Raw genomic sequence first — 24,102 nt, 5'->3', positions numbered from 1 at the left:
TTAGGGTCGTGTGTTTTTCATGCCCACATGTGTTGTTCAAACCATACCAGGGTGTCCTTGAGAAAAGAATTACATGTATAAAATAATGGTGATTTTAGCATAGGCTTGAGCAGATGAGTTGTATGAGGTCCTGAAACTGTTTGTATGTGTGGTGGTTCCAGTATGAATCACAAACTGGCCTGGTTTGTTTTTCTTAAAGCCTCATCTCCAAGGGTTGTGTGATTCTTTGAGAATCTTGTTTAATAAATCAGATTTTATTAAACATGATCCAAATAGACCCAGAAGGTTCACAGTTTTTGAGAGTTTAGAGCTGGTGATGAAAATACCAGTTTTGAGAAAAATATCCTTTCTTTTGTGCCAATGTTTTTAATGTTTAGCTTAAAATTTCTGAGATCCAACTATTGGTATGTATCTAGTGCCCTCAGCTCCTGTTCTCTTTGTCAGGGATCTCAGGTGGCAAGCATTAATGAAAACCAATATTTTCAGAATCAATGGCAATTAGTATTACTCAGAAGGCAGTCAGATGACAATCCTGGCTTCTGGTCACTTAAAAAAGGACATATTTTGAAATAAGAAGTGAATAAGAAGTGAAAACCAAAATACATACAGCTAGGAGAGGTGGTCTTTTTTTCCTACTGATTTCAGCTTTTTCCCTGGCTTCCCATTCCTGCAGATAATCTTGATTTAACTTCTTTTTGCAGGAAATTTCCAAAGACATTAGGAGTGGTGGAAAAAAATGGAAGCACCTTGAAAATCAGTGTGCAGAGGTGATTCAGAATACCTCTCCACTTGGATCTGCAAGACTGAAGGATGAACTTGAAGAGCTAAGAAAAGCCTTGGAGAAGTTGAAACTCCTGAGTAGTCAGGAGGAGGAGAGATTGCTCAAGATCCAACAGTCTGAAACTGCCTATGAGTCCCAAGCCAGACAACTAGAAGCAGACATCCAGAAGCTGAGAAAAGATTTACTGAGACTAGAAAATGATCTGGACCCTGGGGAAGGGGAAAAGACTGAAGATGAGTTTGTTACTCTGTGGAAAAAATGCAATGTAAGTTGTTACCCTTTTTGTGGAGGATCAAGTGCAGCCAGAGACTGAACATGCATAGTAACATCCAGCAGATGCCTGTCTCATTGGTTAGAGATGATGAGGAGAGGAGTATGATTGTGTGTGAGACACACTGAGGAAAATGTGAGTGCCAGCAATGGAATCAACTGCCCCAGCCTTCATCTTGCACTGCACAGAAGGAGCAGGGCTGGAGGATGGGCTGGAGTTTGTGCCTAGAGTTCAAAGGGATTATATGCAAAAAGAGCACAATACAGAGCAAACAACATAATTTGCTCCACTTAAAAAGAAGCAGGATATTAATGCCTCACTGTATATATAAATACATAGACACAAGTGCATTCACAGACCCAAGTAAATATATTTCTGAGTATTTGGTAAGACCATTGCTATATAGTATCCTTCATCTCTGTAAGATAGGTACCTCTCTTCCTTTACTTGCAGACACGTCATCAGTACTAAGAAGTCCCAAGATTGTAACAATCCAGTATTTACACCAAAACCAATCAGCTGCAAAAATGAGTGCAAAAATTTTGCCATACATTAAGTAGATAAGAATCTTTACTATGTGTTTCCTCTCAAGGGCTGGTTTTGCTGCTTTCAAAAATGGCCTTTCATTGCTGTTTGTATGTCTAGAGCTATGCAAGACTAACTGGGAAAAGTTTATGCAAAAAGGATCCAAAAAATTTAGAGTGGTTCAATCCAGCTGCATTTGCATGGGTTTTAGTTGTTTTTGTTTCCCTGAGTCACCCTAGAATTAACATTTTCTATATGTGAGTCTCTGTTCAGATCTGTTCGGGCAAACAGATGCTGTTAAGGCTGTTCCAAAAATGCAGCTCATGTTAAATACTGCAATCAGTGAAGTGAAACCAGGCCTGTTTGTGATTCACTCTGTTCAAACAGTGAACCCTGCAGATCAGATGCAGAGGCTGGGCAGTGTGAGGGGAGGAGGGAGTGCCTGCTGGAGAAAAACTGTTGCTGAAAATGTTTTCTGCCTTAACAAAGATCATATTCCTTATAACCAAGAAAGAAGCCACTGAAAGGGGGTTTATGCTTACTCTGAGACACAGCCTAAGTTCTTCTTCATTTCATATGCCAGACACTACATAAGGTGTGATCTGTTAATTATTTTTATAATTAAGGCAACAAGAGCAGCTCTGGCTGCAGAAGAGTCAAAGATTGAGAGGCTGAAGGCTCAGCTTAAGGAACTGCTACGGTTTTCCCAAGATGTGCAGCCACATGCTGAGAGTGTTGTCTCTGCAATACACCAGTATCAAAGGTACTGGGAGGTCTGATTATGGTGGGCAGGTGGGGGGATCTTCTCTGAGGGATTGTCAGGGGCCTAAGAAAAAAGTAATATGCTATCCAATTGTAGGTGATGGGTAGAAAAAAAAAAGCTTTTTCTAATTACATCTGCCACTGTGTTTCAGTCAGGCTGTAATTTTAGCCATTTGCTAGGAGCTGGAGGCTCCTGGTCATTCTCAAGCAGTAATCTTACATAATTCATGTTGTGTATGGTTTGAAGAAAATTAGATTGTTGGCAGCTAATTTGATCTAATTAGCATTTTAAAATAATAATTTATGTATTTTGCTTGCCTTTCATGCCAGCAACTAGAAAATCAGGACAGGAGCTGTGGTAGTAAACGGTTCAGAAGAATTATGGCCCTCCCTTGTTGAGTTTGTTGCGGTGACTCACCAGCCTTAGCAATTATTTGGCAGAGTTTATTCCCCTTCTCCTGGCAGCTTATGTGCATGTTCCTGTTTTCAACTTGCCTTGGGTTGGAAACTCTGAAAGTTTAGCCTCTCCCAGACTTCAGTGTTTCCGTTTCCAGGCTGCCTGGAATCAGGAAGTAAAGAAGCCGCAGCAAAATTTTGCAAACTAGAAGAAAGGATCATTTTTTTAAGGGAGAAAAGAAGGTCAGTTCTTTTCCTGTATCCCAGCTTATTTCCCTCTGTGCACAGTATGCTGTCCTGCTGAAAGGGTTATAGGTCACTGTGGGAAAGGATTTCAGTTTTAAAACTAGCAAGTAAGCAATGCTGAAAGAGGAGCAAAGAAGGCAGAGGACTTGCTCTGAGTAGAAAATGGCAGCTGCTCCTTTGCCAGCTTCTCTCCACAGCTTCTTTGGGAAGTCTGGCAGCTTCCCACTGAGCCTGGCAGGGGCAGCAGAGCAAATGGCAGAGGACGTGTCAAGTCAGAACTTTCTATTTGCAGAGCTTTTGGCCTCTGTAAACTGTCCTTTGTTTAGCCCCGTCACAGCCCAGTGACACAGGTAAGGCTGTTGTTTCTGTTTGTACAGAAAGGCAGTATTGATCCTGGCTGGCATTGCTCTCACCTGCCTGTCTTGTGAGTGTGCAAGGTACTGTTCCCCTATAAACATAAAGTGTGGGCTGCATTTTGCCATACCAGGCAGGATTCTGCTTGGGAGATCAGGCAAGCTGAGAAAAACAGAGGCAGCTGCATGGGGTGTGTCACTGCTGGGCCTTCTCACTCGGCCATGTTTGGGATAAGTCTTTTTAAGAGAAGCCTGGATATCCATTGAAGATTTGCTGATTTAATTTTTTTTTTTCGATAAAAGAGTTGTGTATGTATGTGGGTACATATACATGAATACCAAGTGTTTATCAGAATCACCTCTCTATACTAACATAAATTCGAGTGGTTCTGAAAAATTTAAAAGAATTGTATGTGAAACAAAAATGTATTTTTCACTTCTTTTGTTAAAATAAGGTTATCAAAGACTTGTTAATGTAATTTTTTAAAAGAAATAAAATCTTGTTTTTTACAGGCAACTGCAGTTACATTCTAGACACTCATGACTTGTTCCTCCCGTCAGTCAGTGAGACTGCTCTGATGATATGATTTGTTAAATCACACTGGTGACTGCAGCCAAGAAAGATCACATACAAGGGGAGACTGCTGGCTACTAGAAAAACACAGTAGCTCCTGAAACACAGTTGCACAACAGACAAATGTGTCCTAAATAACAGCATCTAAATAAAGTTTTGTCAGATGTCTCTGACTGACAGAGCAGCTGTTGGTATGCAACACCAGGCAGTAGAAGAGACTGAGGCTTTTGTGTTGTATGTGGTTTACACCCCAGTATTGTGTTAATTCATGCCTTGAAGAATAGGATGTTTGGGCTTGGATTTCTTCATAATCCTTCTCTTGGTTGTCACTTTATCCTTACAGTGTTAGAGGCAAGACTTCTAAAATGAGCACTGATACAGAAACCCAACTGAGGAGACGCATCCAAAATCCCCTGCAAAGTTTTGAGCAGTGGAAGCCATCGGTCCAGATGCTCCTGGAGACTCCAGAGCCAGAACTGGCTCACATCGAGGTAGCAGTGTTGCTAAGTTCAGAAATGTGGGTTTGACCAAGCCTGCATACAGCTGCCAGGCAGCAGCAGCTGGAAGGTCCTGTCAGTGTGGGAAAACCCACAGTAGGGATGGAGGTCTTTACTTAGCTCCAGCTGTAGCACATTATCTTATTTTCTGCCCCCTATTTGGTTAACTGGAGTTGTCATCTGAATAGGCTGCATAAAGTGCTGAAAATCTTTAACAATTATTGTTTAGCATTAGCCCTGATCTCCCTGTATGGGAAGTTTGTGGACTCTGTTAAAGAATTATATGGTGATACAGACATGGCATTAAAATGCACAATTTGTGCTTCTGCCCATCCCTGTGATCTCCAGAATAAATGTGTCTGTGAACAGGGATGGAATTTATCCTCAGGATGAGCATTCAAACCCTCCTTTCTGTCTCCTCTGCACAGACAACTCTTTCCATAGATCAGCTTACCTCTCTTTCTGTTCACAAAATGGATGCAGCCCTGGTGCCTTTAACATTATCAGGAAGATTTTTTCCTTTAACTGGGCACTGTCCAGGTATCTTCTTTACCCCTTGTTGGCCCAGCATGCTGTTTTGACCTGACTTCATCATACTGCTTTGGTTGTGTGACTTGTGTGAGAATAATACGATTATGTAATTTATTTTTTTTTTTGTATGATCTCACTGGAAGAACTTTTCTCTTTCAGGCTGCTTTAGCTGAAAGCTCCCAGTTCAAAGAGAAGTTGGTGACATTACAGCTAAAGAAAGATTTGCTAAACAATGTCCTTGGTGAAGAAAAAGCAGAAGCTTTCCTTCAAGAAGTTGCTGAAGCTTCAAAGGAGAGAGAAATTATACACAAAAGTCTGCTGCAAAGCAAGAGCAAACTCCAGGTGAACTACAAAACCCATGTTCTGTCTTTGCCTGTGATAAAGACAAGGATCAAGTCTTTACTAAGCAAGTTTTATACATATAAATTTAGTGCAAATCCCTTTTCCTAGGTTGATCTAATACTCAAATAAATTTGTGGTCTGCTGCATAGTGTAGCTCAGTGTTTGTTCTGGTTATGAAGCAGATATTGACAAAAGATGTTGAATGCTGGACCTGTTTTCTTATTTCTCCATCTAGAATTTGATGTTGCAACATAAGAACTTTGATGCTGGTTTTGCACCATTGCAGAAGAAATTATCTGCCATCAAAGCCAAATTAGATCTGGAGAAGGAGCCACGGCCTGACCTCTTGGGTAAAAAGACACAACTCCAGAGACTCCAGGTACATGGCAGTGTTGTTAGGCCATGTTATCCTCAGCTAACTGTGGTTCCTGTTTGTTCATATTTTATTAGCACTGGGAATTCAATACCTTTCTCCTCAATTGTGTGTTAGATAATTTCATTTGGTCCAGTTTATAGCATGAGTGAATGAAATTAAAGCAATGCAGATGAAGCCCTGGCAAACTGAGCTTGAGGGAAGGAAGAAGCAGCTGGAAGCTGTTGGTGGTACACTTTTGGGGGCTAGTTTAATTGCTAAAGAAAATGTATCCTGGCACTTCCCACTGACAGTGAAACTGCACAAGATAGATTAGTTCAGGTTAACCTCTTCAAAAGAGTTTCCACTGCTCCTTTTGTATCCTCCTCTTTCTGCTCTTTACCTTGTCACTCAGCTGTGACACATGCTGGATTTACTCCACGGGCTGATTCAGCTGTCCAAGATAAGAAAAAAAAATTAACAGAAAAAGATGAAATTTTTTTGGCTAGTATTTTGAACTGGTTCAGCAAAGGGTCCAACATACAGCAGAGCCTGTTCAAGGCAGACCTGGGAGAGGGGAGAGAAGGGCAGGAGGAAAAGAGAGAGGGGATGTGGCTGTGCCATGGTTCAGCTGTACTGTGGCACTCATCCTTGGTGACCACAGGGCTGTTATCACCACAGTTCTTTGCTGCTTATACTATGGCTCCTTTGGCCCTTCTCAGCAGCTTATCTTCTTTGTTATCTCCTGGTAACATGTAAAGGACATCCAACTGTTTTTTTCAGAAACATTTACTCCTAGGCATCAAAATAATTTATTTTCTTAATGATTGTGGTTGTTGCTGGGTTTTTTTGTCCTCACACTGTCAAGCAAAGCTACCTTTGGTGTATGTTTTGTGAAAGTTCATGCCATACCTAGCACACTGCACATATGGAATCTGTCTTTTCCTCTGCAGATGATCCAAGATGATTTGGCAGAGCTTTCAATTCACATGGAGGAGGTAGATAAGCTTGTTCAGTCAAATACCACACACAGGCATGAAATGAACCAACTTTCATCTGACTCTCAGGCCCTGAAGAGATCACTGGAGGTAACATAAAGAAGCTTTTAGTTGCCTGGGGAGTTGTCAGTAGCTTCTATTTAAAAATATTTTAAAAAATCTTTGGGCATAAGACATTACATGCTTTGAGTGACAGAAATTTTCATTTCAGGGGGAAGAAGGCACTAAATTCCTAGGACTTTGATAACTCTTCCAGGATTCTCTGATTATCTCTAATGTGATTTCCCCTGGGGATAGGATGCCATCACTTTTTTTTTTTTTTCTATATAAACTATTTCTGGAGAGGGCCTGAGATTTCTGACCAAAAGAATTCATATTATCATGGTGATACTTGCACTTCACAGATTACAGGAGAGGGGGTTTGTACCAAAGCGGGTTTTATGGCTCTGTGACCTAAAAGTTAGTGAGAGAAAAGTGCTGTGATTGCTTCATCCTGAGGCATTTTGTAGCTTGCAAACATACCTATAATGTGACCTCCAGAGCAATCTCAGAAGAAGAGCTCATAAAGTTACCTTAGCTGTGTAGTTCACTATAAAATTACACATGTTAAAGTGTTACCTGAATGTACACTGTGGAATTCTAGTTTCAATCTCAATCATTACATTTATCACTGAACTGAACTTCTGCCAAACAAGTCTGTACAGTCATTTCTGATTCAGGGAGTGTAAGATGTATTTGATATTGAATGGGGTAGAAAAACCCCAGACATGTATATTCTGTATTCCCTTTCAGCTGAGAAGGAAGGGAGCTATCCTAGTTCTTAAACCCCCTCGTGTGGTTGAATTCAGGCCTGCAGGAGCTTGGAGGTGTTTTCCACACCACTGATGCTAAAAGGATAGGGTTTTTGTCTTTCATTAATAGCTGTTTATCCCTTTTTGTCCATGAGGTTCTGTGCCCATCATAGTGTTAGAGCCAGTAAAGAAAGAGGTTTTTGTCTGTCTTTGGTTGCTGATATATTTTTATCATTTGTAGATGATGATACAGCAGAGTGAAGACCATGTTCAGAAGCATTGGGCATATAATGACAAACTGTCTGACCTCCAGCAGTGGATCTCAGTAACCAGGGAGAAGATTGACTCCTGCCAGGATGCTGATGGAGAGCAAAACATGGAGAGCAGGCTGGAAGACCTGGAGGTAAGAAAAGCATCTTAGTTATTAATTATTAGTTGTTAATTATTCACTTTGCAGCATTCAGACATTAAGAGTGGGGGTTTCTAGTGAGGATTTCCTGGTTTGGAAGAGTAATGGTGTGTGTTTCTCCTTCAGTAACTGTTGATTGCTCTTGCCTCTCTCCTTTGCCCTGTGTTGTGGTATATGAGGCCATATAACAGCCAAGAGCAGTGAAAATGAGTAAGTGTAGAGATGGATAAAGTATTATCCAAGGATTGGTGGTCTGCTCCTGTCAGGGTGATCTCTCTGAACAATACCTGCCTTTGCCTGTGTGCAGTCACCAATGCATTGAACATTCCTGCTATTCTAGCTGGCCCTCTACTTGTTGAACTGAGCTGTTCCAAAGCTGCCAGCTTTTCCCTGGGTAGCAGTGCTTTGCATCCTAAATTCACTCTGGTGGGATACTTCAACTGGCAGCTGTTGCCTTCATATGGGAGACCAAAATCTTTCATGGGAAGGCTACAGAAGGAGGTCTGTTGACAGCTTGCACCCTCAAAGTTTTCCTATCAGCTCTTTGACCTGTTGGCACTTTGGAAGCATCCACAACATATCTTTTTCCCACTAGGTATGTTCTAGCTAGTGCCAACAAAACCAGCATAGTCCTAGAACATGGCCTTGAGTCTGACATAGCCTCTGCTTTACCCAGGATACCTAGGAGTAATTATCAGGGGTTTGCATTTCAGAGACTGCTAGCTGAGTTTCCAGATAAGGAGATCCAGCTGCACCTTGTGGAAGCTCATGGCCAGTTGGTCATGGAGAATTCTTCTCCAGAGGAAACTGCCCATGTCCAGGCAGAGCTGGATCAGGTGAAGGAGTCATGGAAATCACTGAAGGAGATGGCAACTGGGTAAGTGTTCATGTGGGTCTTCCTTCAGCAAGATTCTCTTTACTGCAATAAGATCAGGCACACTTGAGGCTTTATGCTCTGTGCTGTGAAAGTGAACAGCCATACCATAATTCTAGAAGCAAGATGGGATTTTATTTGTTTGTAAACTGAAAATTGTTACTTTTAAGAATACCTTTTTAAGACTATGTGAACCTCAATGTCTGTGAGTCTTCCTTTACCTCATGTCAGAGTAGCAGTATTGTATGACCTGGCTCACTCTTGTACTGCCAGTCTGTGTCAGAGGAAATTTGGCATAGACTGGGTGACTTTGTGCTGTTCTGTCTTATGTTTCTGTTCTCCTTGGAGATGCCTCCAAGGAGGGTGTATCTGCAATGGGATTTGTGCCTTTTGCAAACCTGCAGAAGTATAAGCAGAGCTAAAAATCTTCTCTTTAGCTGGGAAATGAGGACTTCATTTATTTTGCCTCTGCTGTGCAATGTTGAAATGCTGCTTATATTTGCTAGTCTGTATTAATATTTAATGATGTACTGCAGAGATGATTGTATTAATACATACTGTCAGAATAGGCACAAAAATTAAATTACAAAATCGAGGAAGGCTTGTACTGCCTCCTGTAACCAGAAAGAAAGGTATATTGCCAGGGTAATATTTTTAGTCCCCCAAAGAGAAGAAAACAAAACACTTGGTAATGTCAGAGCTACAGTCCTGGTGCAGAGACAGTCCTGTGAGACAGTCCAGTTGGGAATAATTTCAATAGCAACAGTCTTATTAGTATTAATAATGATATAATAATAACAACAATAGTGCTGTTTCCCCAGACCTGTCTCCCATAGCCCCAGTCAACATGTGGATGTCCACTGCACTGATATCTTTGGTTTTGTGTTTTCAAGCCTCCTCAAAAAGTGGCAGTTAAATAGACCAGTGGATGACAAGAAGAAGAAAAGAGCATTTGTGGACAGCAGATGGATGTCTAGACCTGCTTTCCATCTTTTTGATGTTGATCCCAGCCATAAGCAGGTGAGATGGGGCAGTGTGTCTGCTTCAGAACAGTTTCATTGCCTTCATCTGATATTGCGGAGGTTAAGATTTCACAATCAGGCCTTCAGAGGAAACATCTGACATACCAGTAAGAGCTTTTTTGTTCCTGTTGTTCTGTATCCTAGGAGAAGATGGGAAAAGGGCAAAGTACAAGCAGCCACTTGAAGCTCCTACATGAATTTGAAGAGTGGCTAAGAGGAGAAAACACCAAACTGACCAAAATTCTTGCTGGGACACCATCTTCTGCAGAGGAAATAAAGGCACGCCACAGCAAACTTGAGGTTTGTTTTCAGGGTGTGAATGGAGAAAAATATTGCAATAAGTACAAATTCTTTCAGAATTAAAAAATCCCAAAGAACAACAACAAAACCTAAAAACACTCCATGTAGCAACCAAAAACCCACACCAAAAAAACCCAAAAAATCCTCAAGAACAAATAGACAAAAAAATTCAAACACCGTGGTCTCTGCTTTATGAGACTCTAGAGTAGATGAAACTCAGGAATTTAGGACTAATTTCATCCTTTCTACTAAGAAAGGTCTGCCAGAACCAGAGTGGAAGGGAAGGCAATGACTGGCATTTAGCTGTTGGGCTGGACATTTCCAGTGTGGTATGGCAAAGATGTTCATTAGAAGAAGCTGGTTAAAATCAGTGTCAAATCAGTATTTGGTTCTCACTCTTCCTGTTGAGTATAGCCAAATGCCATGGCAATTTGTTCGTTTTGTTGGATTGTTAGGAACTAAACACAGAAATATCTGAGGCTACAGGAGTCCTGCAGGTGTTTCATATCCTTTCAGGCCAAAAAAGCAGTAACAAAAATAAATGTACTATATTGCATAACCACTGTTTTTTCAAATCCTGGTTTAAAAAGTGAGGCTTTCCTGAATCCTGAATTGCTGCTGACACTTGTCTATGCCTTTAGGAGCTGCAGTCTCGTGTGCCTCATGGTCAGCATCTCTTTGAGGACCTCCTTCATCTCCATCCTGTCATTGGAAGTTCGGAGGACCTGGAGGAGCTGCGTTACCGATGGATGCTCTACAAATCTAAGCTGAGGGAGTCCCTGAGTTCACCTGAGGTAGGTGACAGACAGCCACAGCTGCTGAGCTCTGCCATTTCTCTTTCAGCTTGCTTCACATTGCTAGTCTCACTTCAACAGGATATATGTGTGTCTGCTTAATTAAGTTTTGTGCTTTTTCTCCTTTGTAATCTAAGCTCAAAATATTTCTTGGGATGAAAATTTCAAACCAGAATAATAAATGGCAAAGAGGCATGCAGCTGGGGACTGAGAGGTGTTTGTGTGTGTGAATACTTTGGATATAGGCTTGGTGCTGGGCACATGGATTTCTATTTTTTGCCCTTTCTCCATACAACATTCTCTGTAGAGTTATTTTTTGATAGTTCCTGCAGTAAGAATGTATTCGGTGTTCATTTTTTGTGTCTCCTGCTGTGAGACAGAATAGTCACTGACTGAACTGATTCAAAGTGTGCCTAGAAGGACCTCTAGTTCTTTTGAAACAGTCCTTATAAGCTAGCTAATGATTTTGAATGAAATTAAGAGGAGGCACTTTAATGCAAAAGCCAAATTATTAAAGAAGCTGCTGAGTTCTTATATAAGAAGACATGTTAAGGATGGCAGAATTCATGATCATATGTAAGATATTCCAGGGCATGCTAAAGATATTTCCATGTTCTTAGCATAAACATATGTAATTATTAATTAATATTTTTCTAGCTAAACTACTCACATTTTCTGAGCATCTTCAAGATACCATAATTAAAGGATTAGAATTTATAGGTTTGCATTTGGTACTTGCTGTATATGAGTGCTTTCAAAGATATCTTATCTTGAACACCTAAAGTTTAAGGCATTCTAAAATTTGCTGCCTTGGCAAACCTTGTCTTGAAATCCAAAGCTTATTTAGAACATGAATCCTTTAAAATGTGTGGAAGCTAAGCATGGCTTTTATTGATAAAGAGCATATTTCTGTGTTTTCATTGGTTGTAATGACTCATGCTTTGTTAACCAAAACCTTCTGTAAGCATTAGCATAGTCAATAGGTGTCAGTAAAGTCAAAGCTATTGCTGGGAGAACTGCTCATCTGATTCAAGTACTCAAGAACCTGAAAAGTCATCTTTCTGCCTAATGTTGTTAAAAAGCCATTTTAAAAAATCTCCTGTTCATTCTGTCCAGGTGACCATGAATTTGAAAGAAACACCCCCTGTGTGGTGAATACTCATTTACAGGCTCTTCTGGGATCTTAACTTCATGCTTCTTTCTTTTTCTTTTCTTTTTTTTTTCTTTTAAACAGAGTTCTGGATCTTTGGAGGAACCAGACAGATTCAGAAAGGCAAGTTTCTTATTATTAAGCTGAAAAAATGTTTCACCAGACATTGTGTAGAAAATTATTTTAACCTTTCCTAAAGATTCCTGAAATCAATTTGTTTATTAAGCACCATTCTTACAGAATTTGTTGATTTTCTACAGATTTTAAAATGGAAAAATGTCAGAGCTTTTACTCTTGAACTAGGCTTACTGTATCTCTAGAAGCTAAATATCTCCTGGGAGAGGAGGGAAACTCAGTTTTTTATGTATCTACATGCTATATGAATTTAATTCATTTTTCAAAAGAGACTAAGGTAGAGTCGGAATATCTCTCTCTAAAGGATTTAGTGGTTAAGTGCCTCAAATAATTTTGAAAATGGGACTTCTAATTCTTTAGACGCTTGTGGAAAAAAAAAAAAAAGCTTTGGATCAATCAGCCCACCTTCTTTCTAATACAGAAAGCCAGGGAAAGTCAAGAGATTTATCTAATGCTATTAGACTAAACCCTTATTCTAAGCAGCAGAATTCCTCCTGTAATGGATTTTCATTTTGAAGTGATGACATAAGAAACAGAAGCAGTACAGGAGATGATAAGGAGAAGCTAAAAGAAAACAAAATACTGCCAATTTCTTATTAAACCAAGCAGCACTTCTTCTGATCCCATTTTCATAAAGTCAGCAAATCATTCTGTCACAATCTGTTTGTTTATAGACGCTGTTCTACTTTGTACTGTCATCTCACTTTCCATTTGTTTTTAGAAGGAGTAGAATAAGGCTTTATTTGCCCAACACAAAGGAGATAGAATGAATAATGTGTTGCAGGATCATAATCACATAGTCATTTTAAGGTATATCAAACCCTTGATTTCTCCTGTTGCAACACCTCTGTAGAAGATATGTAAAGGGTACAGTACTGTGCATTTCAAGCATAGCCAGAAATCAAGACTTTTCCTCATTCTGATGAGATATTCCTCTAGTACTCAAATGTGGAGAAGCAGCTCCAATATTTTTACCCAGCAAAGTACTGACCAATTTTAAGGCAATTTTCACTCTTTTCTCCATAGTTTTGGTTGAACCTCAGCCTCCCTGAAGTCCCCCAAAGGCTTTCTGTTCTTGCCTGTCTGGCTCAGCATTAATTGTTTCATCCAGTAAGGTCACCAGAATTTTTCAGGCTGGAAAAACATAATACTTGGTGTAGAGGCAGCCAAACATTTAGTAGTGCTTCTTTTCCCTAGAAGAGGCTCACAGAGATATTCCAGAAGACTGGTCAAGGAATTCTCTGATTTCATGTTGTTTGGTTGGGTCAAGTTGTTTGTAAGGAAAAACAAAACAGAAGCTTTAGGCATAAGCATGTGTCCAGTACAGTTAGATGCCAATTTTAATTCATCTGACTCAACTGCCTTGGGGTACCTGGTATTTATTCACCTTTAAACTCTGAAATTAAACTAAAGCCTTCAGTTAATTTTCAAAGATACTGGCTTAACATAATGGCAGGCAGCAAAGATTTGTCAATCAGGCCTACAGCAAGAGCACAAAAAAACATCCACTCTGTGTGTTTTTAATAGCTACTGAACACAAAGAGAAGCAGCTCAGGGTGGAAAGGACTGAAGAACTGAAATTCCTCATAAGCATGAGGGAAATGGCTCCCATTGCACTAACAAGTGATTTGCAGTTTCCCTTCAGCCAGTACAGATGTTGCTGTAACTTATACCCTGCTCACTTCAGTGAGATTTTGCTGACCTCTGGGCTTTCATTCTCTATATAAGCAGTATCACTACAACAAGAATCCAAGAGCTGGAAGCAGGAGTGTCTTTTTTTTGTTGTTTTTTTCATTCATGTTTATCAGGATGGGAAACAGTGTTGCCATAAGATTTTTTGAGCTCTCTCTTAAGAGAACCAGAAAATAATGTTAATCCCTTTTGGGTGTATCACTGTTTGGCTCAAGAAAAGAAGAAAACCAACAGCAGAGTTCTAAGCTATGCAGTTTACTGTAAATTCTGATTTAAGACCTAAAATGTGGGTAGAAACTAAAGAAAGATTAAGCAATATATTTTTGTATGCATGAATATCTTTTCAAAGCTATGGTAAAGGAAGCCAAATACCTTGAAGAGAATGGCTGATCTCAGGAGTTGGTATCTGCAGGAAGTGCAGATGGCTGCATTACTGTGTTTGCAACATCCAGTGAGTTTGCATAAAATAGGATCAGGTTATCTCTAATTTGTCAGCTCCCTCATGCTCTTGAGTTACACAAAATCAGCAAAGTGGCAGAAGTTGAGGTATTTTTGGACTGATCTCTGCTTTATGCAGCACAAGGTCCCCAGTGACTCTGCTTGTCTCTCCTGTTTGAGCTGTGAATATTTTGCAGCAGCAGCTGATCAACATGGAGAAAGGGAAGACCCAGCTGCAGCCATTCTCATTTGATTGCCTTCTGATTTTATTCCATTTCTAGCCTAAATGGCCAAATGTTGGGCAGAATAGAGCCTGCTCCATGTATAGTAATGTGCTTTTTTTTCTGATCATTCATCCATTGCTGAGGACATGCCCCTGCCACTGGTGCCCTTAGGAGCAGAACAGCCTAATGATTGTGATGTGAGACTTCTTGCTGATTAACAAAAAACAGTTGCAGGAAATTGCACTGGCTGCAGCGAATTTTTAGCAGGTGCCAGTGACAGCCAATGTAGATGGATATTTCTGCAGGGTACCTAGCACACTCAGGAACATAATCAAGCAAGTGCTCAATAATAACTATGATAAATGTTACTTTCAAAGGTTGGCTCCCAGATACCTGAAAATATGCCATGAGCATTCTTAGCATAAATAGGAAGTCGAAGGCTCATTACTTACAGGTCTAGGTAGCACTGTTTGATTTATTTTCTCAGGTGCTCAGAGTAATTACCATTCCTTGCTAAACAAATGATCTGGCTTTATTGTTTCTACAAACAAAATAATTAGAATTCATTACATCAGTGGTCAGCTAATTGCTTCCTTTGAGATTCTGCTAAGAGTAATCTCCTGTAACATACAGACAGAAGGAACGTGTAATTTAATCTTATTTAGAGACACCATTGATCTGGAGTCAATCAAATTAATGCAGTCATTCAGGAAACTGCAAAGCAAGAGCTGCCACAGCTTGCCAGGAAGAAAACAGTAATGTGGTCTGCTCTGCCCAAGTGCAGATATGATGGGGGTTCCTGATGGCAGAAAAGCACAGCATCCTGTGTTACTGCCTCTGGTAGTGGTGCCTTTCTAGTGAAAGTGTGTGGCCCATTTGTTTTCCTCAAGCCCTGATAGGTGTTAACTACTTGAAATCTTCTGTACAATTACAGTCTTAGTAAAATGAAAAATACTTATTAAAAGGTATCTTTTCCTCAGTTTTCAATATCTCTTTTATAGATAAAGATAATATCTCTGTTATGTTTTTTTCATCACTCTGCCTATAAGTCTGTGCTTACCTGTTTTAGGGATTATACCATGACCCAAACACAGGATGAAGGGCATCTTAGCATTAAAAATTAGCAGACTGACTTTTCTCCCTACAGTGATGTTTGCTCAGTAAAGAAACTTAGTCAAAAAAACTCCATAAAAACCCCACCTCCAGAAAAATCCTGACTGTCCATTCCTAACTCAGACCTACAGTTAAGTGTGCTGAGCCAGCCAGCAGCATCCCCTTTCTTTTCCAACAGGCTCACAAGCTTCTCTTCAAATGCTGCACCTGTGAGACTCCCTGCCTGTGTGCTCTTATTTCTGTAGGTTTCATGTCGTTTTCCAATTTACATTCCAGTGTCCTCAACTGTGGGATATCTGGGGCTCTTTGTTTGTTGTTATCTGGTCCTGCCACACCTGAGCCTTGCCAGTTCCCTCTGCCTGCAGCTCTGCTGCTGCAAGGAGCTGACATCCTGTTTCCCAAGATGCCTGGTTTTTACTTTCTTTTCATGTTCCTGTGGTATTAGTTAGGCATGTGGTTGGTGCTCCCTGCTTTATGTGAAGAGATGTCCTTTAGCTGCCTGCCATGTTGTGAAGTATCTGCAGATTTTCACCAAGGACATAGCTTAGAATGATTTTCTCAGCAGATAAAATTTTATGTCCTAACTGAAAGGTAGAGTGAGAGATAGCTGCTGAGCAATAGCAGAATGCAACCAGTTTCCAGTGTATAACTGAAAAAATGTTTTTAACACTACTGTAAAAGGCACTGTAAGAAAGACTCTTCTAATCATTACCTCTAATTTTCCTACCTATTATTAAAAGTAAGCCATCACTTTTTAAAAGTATTTAAATAAAACGCAAATATATTCAAATTATGTATAGTGACTGCTGAAGTTTAAGAAGTTTGATCTTGACTTGAGAGAAGTCACTGGCAAAGCAGCTGGAAACATACATTGTTGACACGATAAACCAGCTTTTGATGTCAATAATTTCTTCTACAAATTCCAGAACATTTTGTTTTTCTTTCATTTTTTATTCTTTCTATGCTTATTTTAATTTGTTTATTTCAACTTGAAAGGATGAGTGGAAGTTGGAAATTGGAAAAAGTTGTTTTACTTGCCTGCCTTCCTGAATAGAGAAGACTGAAGTCTTTTTCTGCTTCCTCGGGTCTGGAGAATTATAGAAATCATTGCTAGTTTAACAGAGCAGGCTGTAGCTCTTGTCCTGTGATATGCTTCTCCTGGAAGCATGTCATACTGTGTATGCACACAGAAGCTCACCTTTATAAATTTGTTTGTGTCACAGTAGCATATGGCACAGTGCTTAGTTCTAAGTGACTTTGCAGCAGAAATTCTGAAATATCCTCCATATGTGGTTGCTGAAACCTCAGATATGAACTGCTGGCTCTTCCTTGTTTTTTGTTTCATTTAAATGAAGCCTCCATCAAAGATTCTAGATTATCCTCCAACCATGTTGAGGTACTCCAGACTCTTCCCTATGGAAGAAAACAGTCTAATTTTCCTGTATACTTACCTGTTTACATGCATATGCTTATGCACTTCAGAATTGAAAGGAACATTGAGGTTGCAAAGTCAAGGAATCTGAAGATGGAAAATGTCAGAGCTAAAATTGCCCATGTATCTACAGTTTACCTCTCTTCAGCATTCTGGTTCATTCTGGTAGCTCTTTCTGCAAAGGAGAATAAGCACAGGGATCAGTGGGGTCCCAAGCCCCCCTTACTCATTCCTCACTGCTGGTTGCCTACCCTGGGCAGTGTTTGCTTTTAGGAAAATACAGTTCTGAACTCAGTGTCTTGCTGTCCTTTTGCAGAGGCCACATAACCTCTAATCAACAGAGGTTGTTCTTAGTTCCTGCTGTGGTTTATAGAATTATGCTTTGCCCAAGATCTCAGTTCTGTGGTGACAGTACAATCCAACTCCCCAAATTTCCCTCTTGAAAAGGCCAGCTGTGCTTTGCAATGTGTTGTTTATCTTGGGAGAGGGACACTCATGGCTCTGCATTGAGAACTGATGAGAAGCCCAGCTCCAAACTATCTCACACTGAGCTAAAAAACCAATTTGGTTTGAGAGATCAGCCTGTGATCCCCCTGGAACTGATCTTGTTGTCAATAACCTGCCTCTGTGAGTGACAGCTGAGTAAGTACCTGGTAGGATCTCGAGTGGCAGAAGCACAGGGTCTCTCAGAGGCAAAATGCCACTGATAAGGCAGCTGCTCCACCAAGACAAGTGGTGGTGCTTAATACTCCTATCCTGGCATGCTGCTATGCAGGATGAAAGGAATGTGAAAGGAATGTGTGGCAAGCTGTTGTTTCAGCCTTCTTGGCAGCTCTATTTGTTCTCAAAGGAATAATGAAGTGGTAGAATCCTTATCTATGTAGGTGATCCTTTCCAAGGCCTATCTGTTCTTCCTGTTAAGAAGTTCTTCCTCTGTCCCCATTGCTGTAGTTTAAGCCCAAGATGCTGCAACCTTCCCACTGTGGAGGTAGGCCTGGATTCACCCTGCCTGGGCACTTAACTTAGGGTTTCACATCATTGTGCTGAGAGTGTAGATGATGGTTGATTCTCCATCTCTTCTTGTAGAATGGACTAGGAGCCACATTCAAAGCTAACACAAAGGATGTGTTCTTCATGCCAGCTGGAGCTCCTTACTAAAGAATATTGAGGACTCTGTATAGTTTGTGTAGGTTTAAGGCAAAATTGCATAAATATCTGGAAGAAAAACTCCCTGAATGTTAAACAGATGAACAAGCCCTGTCAGGCTCAGGAAACTGCCTGAACTGAAAGTAGCTGGAGGCTGAGAATATTAAGGAGAAATTATGCTTGCCTTGCCACCTATGCATCTGTGCCAACTGCTGTAGAATAGAGGATACTTGGGCTGGTACAGCCCTGGCATGAAGTGGAATGGCTGCTGGTGTCTGTAGGACACTAAGGCATGGGTCTCTTTATCCCTAGGTAGAGCAGGACTTTTCAGGCAGCAGTGCATTTCTCAGGAAATACTCTGAGGTAAGAGGAATAAATCCAGACTAAATATTTTTTCTCTGCTGGATCACTGACTCAGTGGTGCAGGTATGATTTTTGTCAGGCACGCTGGTGACATACAAGCAGCAGCAAAACCCCACTAATGAGGCTGCTATAAGATGCTATATTACTCTGCTCTCTCAAATAGCTAGATTAACTGTGTGTTTTCTTATATCCTGGAATGTGGTCAATAGCAAACCAAGGAGGGGCACTGATTTTTACAAAAACACTTCAGCAATTTACACAGGAATATTATGTAGCAAGTTCTAAAGTGCTTTGCTGCTGTTTCCCATCCAAGTGATTTTTCACGGTGCTTTTGGTAAGGAGTTATTAACTGCAAACAGATTTAAGTTCTGAGGACTCCCTAGATCTAAACCAATGCTTGTCATTCAAACGCCCCAACATGAATCAAGTACAAATGTGAATGTTCACAGCCAGTGCAGTTCATTTGGAACAAGCATGCATTTAGCATTACACAAAACACAGCCCTTGACAGTCCTTGCTTGTCCTGGCATTTTGAGGGAGAAGGGGGAGGACATTTATTCTTGATGGTGAACTTTAAACGTATATTTTGTTTTTAAATGCCAACCTATTCCTTTTCCATGTGCGTTTCAAAAATGTCTCTGACACTTTGGCTCAATACCCAGGTATTCCAGCTGTTATTCTAAGATGGTGGAAATTAAAATTCTGTTGACTTCACTGGAGCTTTGCCAGTCTTTCTCAGAGGAAGATTTGATTTCAGAATGTTTAGTGGAGGCTATATCTGACACGTGCACTGCAGGCACTGTGGGTGCTGGGTGGTAGCTGTACTGATGCCAGTAGCTGGAGTGATTGGGAAAGGGAAATTCCACTGTGTAGCAAGGACTGTGGTTCCAACTTTCTCATCTTTCTCATCATCAACCTTCTATCATATGGAAATGATATATTCACACTGTCTCTTGCAAAGGTGGAGCTGTGCTAGGCTGTCTTTTTCTAACCCTGAATGATGTGCTAAAGGGTTGGCAGTGTGTCCTGACTCCAGGATGATCACTTTGAGTCCAGTAGAGCAGAGGTTTGAATCCTGGCCTCCTGAATTTCCTGTTGGTGCCATGGTCTCAGGTCACCACATCCTGAAAGCATCTCATTCTCACATCACAGACCTAAAAAAATATCCTGACTTAGTAAAATTGAAATGCTGTTTTTTCATACTCAGAAAGGGAGTCAATGCCCCAAATTTTCCATGCTTTTTCCAAAGGTATCATCTTGCCTATTAAAATCTACAGTGTCTCCTTCAAATTTCTTTATCCTTTAACACTTCTCACAGTACTACCACAAAAAAAAAAAAAAAAAAAAAAAAAAAAAAAAAAAAAAAAGCGCTGATTGTTCCAACAAGCACAAAGCAATGGAACTGATGTAAGTTTCATGTCACAACAACTTGGGTATATAACTAATGAATCCATTTGTAAGATACCTGCTGACCTCCACAGACAAGTAGTTCCTGATCCTGACTTTATTTAGATGTTCCTGTGCATAATCCCACTGCAGACACTGAAATTAATGATAAATCGCCTGTGGATTTCAGTGTGTGCAGGTTGAGGCCCTCATTTATTAAGGGTTTATCATTGCAAATTTGCTGAAAACACCAAACCCTCACAGCTCCTGTGGGCCTCATTTTCAGTCCTGCAGAGGCATCATAATACCATGTTTGCTATAGCTGAGTCATTCCCATGACAACAAATGGAATCTAAAATACAAGATTCTGACCTTGCTGTGTGATCAAACGAAACAGAGAAGCTGGGCATGGAAGACAAAAGTTCATTGAACACAAATACCTATAAACCCAGCACGCAGGTGGGAGAGGAGCAGGAGATAAAGACAAAATATTTCTTCTTCTCTGAAGTTCTGCCCCAAGGTAATTGTCCCTCCACAGATTTTTCTAATCCTAGGATCTGCTATGGTTAGCCTGAGTATCTTCCTCTGCAGAAACCTCCAAGGAGAGCAAATGAGAGCTTGTTAATAAATACATTTTGCATTAATTCTTTGTGGAGGATGAGCTGTGAAAAGCAATACTATTTTACAGCTTCTTGCAGTATATCTGAAAGCAATGCACTTTGAGAAATGGGATGAGATTGAAATGTTATTTGAGTTACATTAATAGTCCTTGCTATAGAAATCAAGGCAGAGTCAGTGAAAGTGCTCTGCATCAAATGCTGCATTGGCAGAAGAATCAGGGCAGGAAAAACATTAGTGGCTAACTGGCAGTGTGGTCATCATAGGAAACCAATGACAGATAAGATATCTGCTCCCTGGGCTGTGGCAGGAACAGAGACAAAGCACAACTGCAAAAACTCACATTTCCCACCAGTTCATGGGCAGAAAGAGATGTGTTACAGCTGGGCTGGCAATGAAAGAATAGTTTCAGATTGAAGTAGCTTTCTAAACCAATTCTAAAGGATTAACAGCAGTAAAACAAAAGTTTTAGGTGCTGCTAGGAAAACTGGTGGTCATCACAACTGTCAGTGAGAGATGGACTTCTAAGTCCCAGTTTGAGTTTGTGAGAGCATTTTTGAGGATTCCAATTGTAATGAACTATTGAACAGTCACTCTCAGGATCCTACCCTACAATATCAGCATTAAGAGTTACTGTGCCTTAGTGGTAGGACAAAGAGCATGGTTTGAATTGTCCCAATACAGAATTAACTCAAATTGAATCTTCCACTGACAGAACTACACCTGTTAATATCTACAAACAAACTTGCTCATATATTCTGGAACCAAGGGTCTTTGTCCTTATAGATTGGCACTCTGATAAATGTATTTGTCATATTACTGCATATTATGGATGCAATTATGGAAGGATTGAGAATGAGAAATCTTTGTAAGTGGAAACAGAGCTGTGGATGACAGTGCACTGGTTACACTGAACTCACCAAGTGGCTGTTTCATGGCATTACAGAGACAAACCCAGACAGCTCCCAGCAAGAGTTGTGGCTGCTGCTCCTGTGCATAATCAATTTAGCAGTGACTGTCAATACAGAAGACCCTCCAGGTTTTTTTTGGCCCATAGGCAGATGATATCCAGGAGGGGAGAAGGATTTCAAGTCTGGAGTAGAGAAGGGAAAGTCTCATTAGTACAGCTACTTATGCCTTGTACTTTGAGAACAGGTCACAGTAGGAGCAGATGACATCTGCAAGGCAGCCAGGTTGGTGAAGCTTTGATTTCATGGGTAAATAATCACCAGAGAACTTACCCAGTGGTGCTCAAAGTCAGTCCCACTCACACCCTGGCATGTACACTCTATCCACTGACAGTTCCAGTGTCCAGGGATCTGAGTTTTCCTTGGCCTCAGTGAACAAATTACAACCCAGATACTGTGGGCCAGAAATGATAGAGCAAGCAGCTGTTGCTCTGCTGCCTCTACATCTGCCTGACACAATAATTAAATCTCATCAGCCATTCAATATAATGGAAGCAAACCAACTACAACAGAAGGATTTTGCAACACAACTGTCTGGTGATGTGTAACTGCAGCTGTATATTTACCTTTGTAATTAATTCTGTAAGCATTTTTATGGAGCTACAAGGGACTGAGTAATTTAGAAAGCAGTGGAAGAGATCATTAAAAACAGCAAAAGGCATAATTACTTTCTTCTACCATCAATCTCCTCTGTATCTTCTCTGCTGATGTTTCCCATGGACTATTTATGTTCATTATATTACCTTCTTACCAAAATTATCTCAAGTTTCATTTCCAGTGTGGGAAAAAGGCAACAGTGCTATAGTAGGACAAAGACATTGCCTATAAAACACTCCATAGTGGGCAGAAGTTCTAATTTTGCTGCAGGACTGAAATTGCCTGTGACTTCAACACAATAAATTAATTTCCTTTTGTGGAAAACATGGGTCCCACTTCAGTGGATGTTCTGTGCTGACATTTATGATGTAGGGTGGTACCTAATGTAGCTGATTAAACACTGCATTTATGCTCATTGTATAAATCCTTGTCTGATGAAATAAGAGGGTTATTGAGCCCTTTTTATCAGATTTCTTTTCAAGAGAGTTGATTTTTTCTTTTCTTTTTTTTTTTTCAATTTGCACAGTTCAGCTCATTGGCAGGAGTTACCCAGGAATCTTGCCAGTGGAAATCTCCCTTCTTTATTAATCTTTTCTGAGTTCTGTAGCCAGAGATTTATTTTCTCCTGGTCATGCTAAACCAGATGAATTTTATGAGGGTAACTGACCTGCTCTAGGTTTGCACCAGCATAAGGAAAGGTGTAATGGGACTCCTTTGTGTGTGCCCCCCAGTGCTGCACAGAAATAGATGTGGCTTTAACATCTCCTTCACTATCAGTGATGTGTTTCTCTCATTCTTTTGTATCACATAAAGTTTCAAGCTGGGCCTGGTAAGGTATAGGGTACACTGAGCCAGGCTGCACTGTGGGACCTTTATTCTGACTTCTGGTCTTGTAGACCCCAAAGCCAATGCATGGTGCTGCAGGGCAGATGACTAGGAGCTGGATGAGCTGCAAATGAAGTTCCTTTGTGCTGACAGAGAGCAGAAGTTGTTCCTCTCTTCCAGGCACCAGCACTCTCATTTTTACTGACTGGAGAGTAGCAAACACAGACCTTCTGTGCTATGTGGTGGCCATGAGGGGACCAGTTGGCAACTTGGGCACGAGTATGTGCAACCACCACTTTGTAGCTGCAAAATGAGCTTGGAAGCAATCATTTTATTCTAGAAGGCTAGCAGTGTTTTCCTTCTAGAAAGCAACAGTTTCCAGCAGGGAATTCTTGAAAGTCATGAAATTCTCCTAGAAGACATGATTTAACTTCAGTCAGCTTCAGTGTGCCCAGCACCCAGACTGCTCCTAGGCCAAGAACAAGAGGGGCTGTTCTGAAACTGTCCCTGTCAGCTGTGTGTATTTGAACCAGCCCTGCCCTGGTTGTTTCCTGAGCTGCTGTTTGTTTGTCTTGCAGAGGCGCTCCGGAGGCGTGTGCTCGTACCTGCAGCGCGTGTGCCGGGCAGCGCTGCCCCTGCAGCTGCTGCTGCTGCTGCTGCTGCTGCTGGCCTTCCTCCTGCCCCTGGCCCAGGACAGCCACAGCTGCACCCTGGCCAACAACTTTGCCCGCTCCTTCAAGCTGATGCTGAGATACGAGGGTCCACCTCCCACATAACCCCCGGCGTGGCACGAGGTGACCGGCGCAGGCGCAGGCTCTGCGGTTTTCATTGCAGCTGTTGTAGATTGTAGCCATCGTGTAACTGGATAGATCACATAACTGCAATGTAAGATTAACCCACTTTAATCAGGTATTTCAGCAAAATTAATATTTTTGCAGGTTTTTTTATTGTTGTATTTATAATATGTATATAGAGATTGTGTATGTGTATGTATGTACATATATATGTATAAATGCGTATCTGTAATCCAACTAACAACCACCATCCACTGTTTAAGGATAATTCTGCAATGTTTCTGCCATCTTTCAGCAAGCAATACTGAAGGATGGTGGTGTGGGATTTTTCCCATCAGATTCTTGTTTACAACATAAGTCAGAGCAAGTATAAGAATATGTCCTCATGCACCAGAGTGTAAAC

At 40.8% G+C, this 24,102-nt stretch overlaps 1 protein-coding gene across 1 annotated transcript in view; it reads left to right on the top strand.

Moving 5' to 3' along the window:
• Nucleotides 1-23,681, top strand: part of SYNE3 (spectrin repeat containing nuclear envelope family member 3) — a gene marked incomplete at its 3' end in the record, with an annotated part of 42,449 nt that extends 18,768 nt beyond the window's left edge. The window contains exons 6-18 of the mRNA XM_079308866.1: nucleotides 702-1,046; nucleotides 2,204-2,340; nucleotides 4,252-4,399; nucleotides 5,096-5,278; nucleotides 5,514-5,657; nucleotides 6,584-6,718; nucleotides 7,661-7,822; nucleotides 8,542-8,705; nucleotides 9,596-9,722; nucleotides 9,869-10,024; nucleotides 10,666-10,818; nucleotides 12,053-12,091; nucleotides 23,484-23,681. Of these exons, the coding sequence (XP_079164992.1) occupies nucleotides 702-1,046; nucleotides 2,204-2,340; nucleotides 4,252-4,399; nucleotides 5,096-5,278; nucleotides 5,514-5,657; nucleotides 6,584-6,718; nucleotides 7,661-7,822; nucleotides 8,542-8,705; nucleotides 9,596-9,722; nucleotides 9,869-10,024; nucleotides 10,666-10,818; nucleotides 12,053-12,091; nucleotides 23,484-23,681 (2,091 nt within the window). The remainder of the gene's footprint in view (nucleotides 1-701; nucleotides 1,047-2,203; nucleotides 2,341-4,251; nucleotides 4,400-5,095; nucleotides 5,279-5,513; nucleotides 5,658-6,583; nucleotides 6,719-7,660; nucleotides 7,823-8,541; nucleotides 8,706-9,595; nucleotides 9,723-9,868; nucleotides 10,025-10,665; nucleotides 10,819-12,052; nucleotides 12,092-23,483) is intronic.
• Between the last annotated feature and the right edge of the window lie 421 nt (nucleotides 23,682-24,102).

Source organism: Erithacus rubecula, assembly GCF_903797595.1.
Source record: "Erithacus rubecula genome assembly, chromosome: 6".
NCBI classification, from domain to species: domain Eukaryota; kingdom Metazoa; phylum Chordata; class Aves; order Passeriformes; family Muscicapidae; genus Erithacus; species Erithacus rubecula.
Note: the sequence above shows the minus strand (reverse complement) of the source record. Positions and strands in the feature narration are given on the sequence as shown.